This window comes from Pinus tabuliformis, chromosome 3_2, assembly GCF_031772625.1.
Source record: "Pinus tabuliformis cultivar Carrire ecotype Pingquan chromosome 3_2, CPIR1, whole genome shotgun sequence".
Taxonomy (NCBI): domain Eukaryota; kingdom Viridiplantae; phylum Streptophyta; class Pinopsida; order Pinales; family Pinaceae; genus Pinus; species Pinus tabuliformis.
Genome location: NC_142302.1, coordinates 930,787,129 through 930,795,074, shown reverse-complemented (window position 1 = coordinate 930,795,074; position 7,946 = coordinate 930,787,129). Strand labels below are relative to the sequence as shown.

General features: G+C 37.5%; 1 protein-coding gene across 1 annotated transcript; it reads right to left on the bottom strand.

The window, feature by feature from the left end:
* Positions 1–441: 441 nt before the first annotated feature.
* On the bottom strand, positions 442–3,457 carry LOC149183693 (thiol protease SEN102-like). Its single transcript, XM_089417218.1, has 4 exons — positions 2,925–3,457; positions 2,169–2,401; positions 967–1,113; positions 442–874 (listed from the first exon to the last, which is right to left on the bottom strand). Exons 1-4 carry the CDS (start codon positions 3,394–3,396, stop codon positions 608–610), a joined length of 1,119 nt encoding a protein of 372 aa, XP_089273344.1. The 5' UTR covers positions 3,397–3,457; the 3' UTR covers positions 442–607.
* Between the last annotated feature and the right edge of the window lie 4,489 nt (positions 3,458–7,946).

The following is a 7,946-nucleotide window of genomic DNA, read 5'->3' as shown; positions in this document are numbered from 1 at the left end:
AATAATGTTAAGTTGATCATTTTGTCATTTGATAGTTAGTTATGGCTCTAGTAAGAACCACTACTTCATGTGGTTCAAATGCTAACGTGTTAATTAATACTATAATGGAGGAAATGAAAGAAGATGTGATAGTGTAGTAGTGACAAGACGATGTGGAAATGTTGAATACATATATTGTTAAAAACTTTCTATCCAACATATAGAACCAAGAGGAAAGTTATAACCACCATTTATTTATTTAGTAATAACACATAATGTTATGGAATTTTTTCTTTATTTTAGATGTCCTTTTAAGAATCTACACTCGTAATAATTATTTAAAATCTCTCATGAAAGATTGTTTTGTCTCCATAAATACAAAAATTTAAAACTTGGACAAATTCCAAATTGTATTTTTGGATAACTACCATATATTTGTATTATCATGCCACAAAAAAAGTCTAATACAAAATATACTATTCTTGTTAATAAAAATAATAATCTAATACAAAAATATGAAATACCTACAAACAATAGTCTAATTTAATAACCAAATTTAGCTTCTAAATGAAGAACAAATCTTCACATTATTAAATCTTATAATATCAACATTTTGCTATGACAATTTTTACAATTCATCGCTAACGTGATCAACTTCCAATTCAATATCAACATCTTGAGTTTTCTTGGTCGGATATGAAGCTTGCATGGCTATACCACACTTTCCTTCCACTGCTTTAATACCTCGTTGCATTTTTATATACCCCTTTTCTCCCCATTCAGGTCCCCAAGAGTTCCTAACTATCCAGTAATCGATTCCTTCAGGAGACTTGCCATACCCAACCACTACGACTCCATGGTCAAGTTTGGTGCCACATTTACCAGTGAATACTCCCTACAAAATAAAATAAAAAATTGTAGTCAGTAAACTACTTGTCTCTTATTTATTCATTTTGAAAGACAATATAAAAGATCATGGCCACTTACAGTTGAATAAAACTGGAAATCTTTTCCACTTGCTTCGATGGCTACAGACACAGGTTGATGAGCCACAGCTTTCTTAAGTGCGGCTTCATTGTTAGCAGGGACATCCTCAAAGCCATCAATAATTGTTGTTGTTTTTGTTGATTCAATCTATATCAAAATAAAATAAGACAATGGTTTAGTTGTCTTTCAAATATGACAAAATACCATTATTGCAAATATTTATAATGACGACGATGATTATATAAAATGTACTATTTATGTAAATAAAAATTATTATAGAAACTCTCACCATGTGTTATTTAGGGGTTATGATTCAATGCAAATATTTTCTAAGAATCATATATAGTTGGTTTTGATAAAGTCCTACCAATTCTATTGTAAATCATAATGCATATTTTGTGGTATGTGGAAGAAAACTATGTCTGTCTTTCAAATTTCACCATTAATAAAATGTCATTAAGAAGAAGGGGTGGTTCATGTGTTGGTTATAGGTTATTATCTCAACAATTGATAGTCTCTTTTTTCTTTTTAAATGGAATACATATTTCGCTGAATCATTTTAGACACTTCCCCTCACTCTAAAGATCATACTAAAGATAAACCAAAAAGTTATAATTTTGGCAATCTAACTTAGTGAACTCAAAAATATTCACTAAAAAAAGTCACAAAGAGTTTACCCATAACCTCCTACTTATATTTAAAAATACTCCACCATTCAAACTAATCCAACAACGAGAGTAATCCACCTAGATTGGTGCTGAGTAATAATGAAACCTTTATTTAGCCAATATCACTCTTAATTAGCTATATACTATTGAAAACATGCTTATTTTAAGCAAATAGTGTATCTAACGAAGCCTTGGAAAGGGATTTGTGGTCGATGGAAGCTCTTGGAGAGATGTGTATTGGGTATTTGGTTACGAGTCTCTTGGTTTTGTATACAATAATTGCATGGTATACATTAATACTTTCATATAAACTTTACGAATTAGCATATCTAGGGTTTGTAAGCAAGAATATGTAATTCCTAAAATTAAACGATCTAAATTTCTATGAATGAATAGCTTAGCAAATATTCCAAATCAAAATCTACAACGCCTTGTGCTAGTTAGCTGATAATAACACAAATATATAAACAGAAACCTGATAATAACACGAATATATAAACAGAAATCCATTTACTAGGATGTGTTTCACTATACCTTGGAGGTACTGCACTCGCTCGCTTCGGCAGTGTAAGGATACTCTTCTTCACTAACGATCCCGCCATTATCTATGATATATTGGAAGGCGTTATCCATAAGCCCTCCGTTGCAACCTGCGTTCTCTTTACTGCAATCTACCAACTGTTGCTCTGATAAAGAAACCAGCTTCCCTGTTTTGATATAGTTAATGCCCTCTACAGAAGCTACAGTTGAAAATGCCCAACAACTTCCTGCAATATCAAATTATAGAATATAAAATATCATGTGAAAAAGATATAGTCTTAAAATGTTATAGATTAAATTATTTTAAAAAAGTTGTTACTGATTTGTTATCTATTTTACATTGTTATCTATTTTGCATTTTTATGTTACTAAGTATTATGTAAATTATGAAATTCAATGAAAAAGTAGTATGTTAATTATGAAATTCAATAAAAAGTAATATTTGAAAAAAAAAATTATAAAATAAATTATCTTTCTGTTATTGATTTGCCATTTACTTTATATCTCTTTGTTATGAAGTATATTAATTTGCCATTAACTTTATATCTCATTGTTATGAAATATTATGTAAACCATAAAATTTAATAGAAATTGAAATTATCTTAAACATTGAAAATCATACCCATTGACTTTGATTCTTCACATCTCTTTGTTATGAAGTATATTAATTTGCGATTCACTTTATATCTCTTTATGTAAACCATAAAATTTAATAGAAATTGAAATTATCTTAAACATTGAAAATCATACCGCATTGGCCTTGATTCTTCACAGGAGTAACGGCTCCCTTTTTTCTCCAATCAATAGATGCCGGCAAATGCTTCGAATTTTGATACATGAATGATCCACTCTGCACTCCTCTATCTCTGCGCAGACTCCTGTGGTTCTCCATCGTGGTTGTCATATGCATGGCTTTGAATTCTTCGTTACTCAGATCTGCAAATTTATTCAATCCAAGCTTGTATGTACCATCCTGCTTATTCACGGAGTCGATGTATTTCACATTCTCTTTGAATATCTCGAATCGTTTGGCATGCTCATCCGAATCCAAACTTCTAGTGGACCGATGCCGAAGTGCCCATTTATCATAAAGGCCTCGAAGACTTTCCTCAGACTTGAGGTCTTCATCTGTAAATCCAGGGGAAGAATCCGAAGCTTTCGCTGATAAAATCAACAAAGTCGCAAGGAAGAGTAACAAGGTTGCCTTTGAAACACTCGTCATTACGAAAAAACAGTCAAATTCACAGAAGTATGCAGAGAAATAATGAGAATTGGTGGAGAGAAAGAGGGAGAGAATTTGGTTATATAATAGCTTCGAGTGAATGTAAGGGACACGCTACCGAGTGGCATTAATTAGGTGGTACAGTGGCGTATAAGCCAACAGAGAGACTTTGATTACTTAATGGAGGAAATTTGATTTCACGCCACCAATTGGGAAGCATTAACACAGAGACTTTGATTACTTAATGGAGGAAATTTGATTTCACGCCACCAATTGGGAAGCATTAACATGGCAGAATATCTAAGCTGTGTAGGTGAATTTTCAGTAGAATATCTATGTTAAAGGGATTCTCTGGCACGGTTATCGTTCTTTATCAGAGTGGGTGCCAGCGCCACGCATATATTTCGTGGTATATGTGACGTTGAGATTGAAGGAGGAGTCTGTCACGACAAGCAAGTTGTGGGAAGGGATGGTGTTGCCTTTATCACCAAGTAAAGACCAACCGACTGACACACACAATCGCATTCAATGCGATGCTCGTGACATGATCAACAGCCCGCAAGGAAGCGTAAAGAATGACTTTGAAAAAGAAAGGACAGCCGGTTTCAAAATGGTATCAATTTTGTCTTGTGTGAGTCACACTAGCTCTTTCAAAGCAACAACCTCAATAATGTGATTCTCTACACTCTGGCATACCAAGCAGGACATGCACTTGTGTGTACGGGGAGGAATTTGTCAATTGAGGCATTTGTCTATAATGTGATTTTTTGGAGATTTCGGTGACGGAATCCGACGGAAGAAATTGAGGCTAAATCTTGATTTGTTGCAGTTAAAATGGTTTTTTAACTGCATATTTGGATTCAGCACCCTGGAAAACCCCTGGGACGCTTTCATTGTGTAGAAACTAGCTATCAAACTTGCGATTCCAATAAATTCCTACTTGATTTCGACCGGAAAAACCCGCCGGAAAAACTTTCAAAAAATCGCGTTATAGACAACTGCATTTTAAAATAACAAGCGAATTTGAAATGGTACCAATTTTGCTTTTGGATAGGTCACACTATCTCTATTACAGCAACAACCTCAATAATTTGATCCTCTGCAATGTGGCATACCAAGCAGGACATGCACTTGCGTGTTAGGAGGAACTAGATCCAACTTTCATTGTGTTGGTGACTGATTCTATTTTATGTTTTCATATTTGTTGAAACAACACAGGACTAACTGTATTTTATGTTTTCATATTTGTTGAAACTATTTTAAACATAGGTTACAATTAAGATAATGAGAAATGGAAATAGAGTCTTTGGATTCCAAGATATTTATTATAATCATTAAAAAATAATTATTATGATGGCCAATTCAGACATTAAATGGATGTTAATTGTTACTGTTTTATATTTTTGTGTCGGTATGTTTTTATATTTATGGGAAGTTGTTTAAATTTTAAATTTAATGTATTTTTAAGCTAATGAGTTGGTGAGAATTTTTGGATTATGAATATAAGTTGAATTAGATTATGTTAATAGTTTATTTTTTTATTTTATAATAATAATGATAAAATAATTTATCAATTAGATTTATTTCTAATGGTTGCGAGGAATGATTGAGATCTTCTCACCCAAATTCAATTCCTACATGTGATATGTATGTAATGGCTTTGAATATTTTTGTTAAAAATGAATAGTCCCTCAAGAGCATGTCTCTCCCTTATATGGAATATAAAGATATTTTTCACATGAAAAAAAATAATAACATTGATTTAATATTAAAGTAACAGTCAAGCCAAACATCAAACCACTAGTGGTTTAGACCTCCTTCTTTGCTAGAAAAGACCCCTTCACATCAAACCAATCGTTCAAACCAAATTTTTCAAGATGAAAACCTTCTTTAAAATGCAAACCTTAAGGAGATGTTTGCATATATCTAAATATTTGACTCCACTTCGCTTTTGGTAGATTAGAAGTTAAGATGGATCTATGTTAATTTTACGGTAACACGCTAGTAAGTACGTTGGAGCGGGGCATTAATCACCCTCCCACGTGGCACCAATGAAGGTTAAGCGAGTTGAGTACGAAGGGCCTGGTGGCCTACAGGGGAATGTTCTCAAAGTAACTTGGGCTATTATTCCATTGGTGATGGAACTTGTGAGTGGATGTAGTAACCAGGAGATGAAAGTTTAGATTTTGGATGATGTTACCTACTTGGTTCATTCGAGGGGCCTCTCTGGAGAGCCAAGCTAGGGTCTCGACAGGTGGATAAGAATGAATGTGGTTACAGTATGGCCTTATGAAGTCGTTTTGCATGTTATAATAGCTCAAACTGTAATATGGGACCCTTGGTTGGCTTGCACATGGGAGTTGGTTCCTTCTGGTAGTCCAACTCTTAGCTTTGACGGCTGGCAAGAGGCTAACCTCGAGACCCATTCATAGTGGCGATGTGGCCATCAGTGAAGGGGATAAAGTCATTTCTTAGGTAATTCTAACACTCTTGTCTATTACAATGTTTACAATGTATGCTCTAGTTGGGTGTATTATCAGTCAATGTGAGCAGTGCCTTTTAGCCCCACTGTCCTCTGGCAGGTGACCTGGCTAAGTATGTTTTCTTTGGTTCTCTGGTTTTAGATTTAGATGTGAAGGTAGTAGTTTTTTACTAAGAGCAATTGGGGTATTGGTATTTTTAAGGCATCCCGTGTTTCAATTCAATCGTGCATGCCTGGGTGAAGGTTGGGCATAGTGGTTCACGGGAGTATGCATGGATGCCTCAATTGAACTATGTTTGTGGAACTAGAGCAGGATTAACTCTGTAGTAACCAATAATCTAAGAAGGTTATGACCACCTTAGGCCCTGGAAGTACTGTACAGTGGTTCTTTTGAGAAGGGAGTGGAACCCATTGTGTCACACCCCTACCCTCGCGGTACTCTTCCAACCGCACGATCGAGCGTGCGGCACCACCAACCACTTTCTTTTTAACATACTTGCGATTGTGGACTACGCTTACTTTCTATATTTAGTTTATTTTTCAACTTTCCTAAGTATAACATTCACATACACAACAAAAACATTCAATTAATCATCTTCATCGTTATTACCATTCAACATAAATGCACAACGGATATTTTAATGGGAGGGGCAACTCCCTAAAATATGAGTCTGCCCGATAATAATAATATTTCACAAATATACAGTTTTACAGTCTTTGCAGGAAACCCCAAGTTTCCTTGGTACAATATCTGTCACAACCATGCAACCTGGCTTGCACTGGTCAGACTACCTGAACCACCGTTCGGAGTGCCCACCAGTTCAACCGTCTGTCGCAACTCATTCACCGTCGCACTGTTCACCACGTCATTCACCATTTCACCCATCGCACGACTCACCGCATGACTCGTCACTCACATTTCACTAGCACCCCAGCTCGTCGTTCAACCATACGCACCCACCGTCGTGACATTCCAACTTATTGAATGATCCACTATTCAACTCGTCGCACTGCCAACTCGTGTCGCCTTACCCGACCAACTTGCCCTCTGTCGTTCACATTTGCATGGGCACCCAAATCGTTCACCTGAGTCACCACGGTCACCCGTTTGTTTTGTCCATCGAACGATCCTTCATTCGACCGCCCGAACGCCCTTGTTCAACTAACCGCCTGAATTCCCTCGTTCAACCAACTGCTCGAACGACTCTCCGTTCATCTTGCCCACCCAAACCTTTGTTCAGCTCGCCACCCAAACGATTCTTTATTTAGCTCACCTCTCGAACGACTCTTCGTTCAACTCGCCTCCCAAATGACTCTTCGTTGATCCCGTCGCCCGAACCTCCGTTCAGCTCGTCGCCCTAACTTCCTGAACGATAATTCGTTCAGTCTACCCTCCAAACGACCTCGCATGAAATCTCATTCAACCTACCCACCGACACCCTCACACGCCCTCGCACGACCTCATTCGGCTCGCCCGCTGACGCTCTCGTACGGCTTCGTTCATCTTGACCCGGTTCTGCGGCTAAGTGCTTCGGCCTGCGATGCCGCCTGCACCTTGCCCTATGTTTCAGACTCCAACCTTCTAGCTCACACTTCCTTCTCCTAGAACGCATAAGACTCCATGATCGTTAGATGAATGATCTTTCTCCAACCCCCCTCATGTACTTATATGATGGCTGCCCAAGGTTGGGGCTTCACCCATGGCTAGGCCAACCCACACTCAAGCGTTTTCATCGTCGACCATGGTGGGGGCGCCCACACCTGGGATTGCCCCACCATATAAACACACCGCCATCACACATCATACCACTTGGTCGATTTTGCATTTCCTCTTACTCGTCGCACCGTTCCAAGCGCTCCCAACTCACCGGTTGGCCCAGCTCGTTGCCCGCTCGCCCATTGCGCACCCACCGCCAAACGAACCACAAATCGTGGGTGTTACATCCTTCCCCACTCAATGTCATTTTTTTAACCTCGACAATTCTCCATCGCAACAACCATTTGTCACCAAGACTACCAAACAGCCACTGTCGTAAAGTGCTACCAGGTCCAACATCCAAGATGCTCA

Excerpts from the sequence above, each read along its gene's own strand:
- LOC149183693 (XM_089417218.1), bottom strand. The coding sequence starts at position 3,396 with ATGACGAGTGTTTCAAAGGCAACCTTGTTACTCTTCCTTGCGACTTTG. Across the intron at positions 1,114-2,168 it reads GCGAGTGCAGTACCTCCAAG|ATTGAATCAACAAAAACAAC; the intron begins GTATAGTGAAAC and ends ATTTTGATATAG. Across the intron at positions 875-966 it reads ATTTCCAGTTTTATTCAACT|GGAGTATTCACTGGTAAATG; the intron begins GTAAGTGGCCAT and ends TTTATTTTGTAG.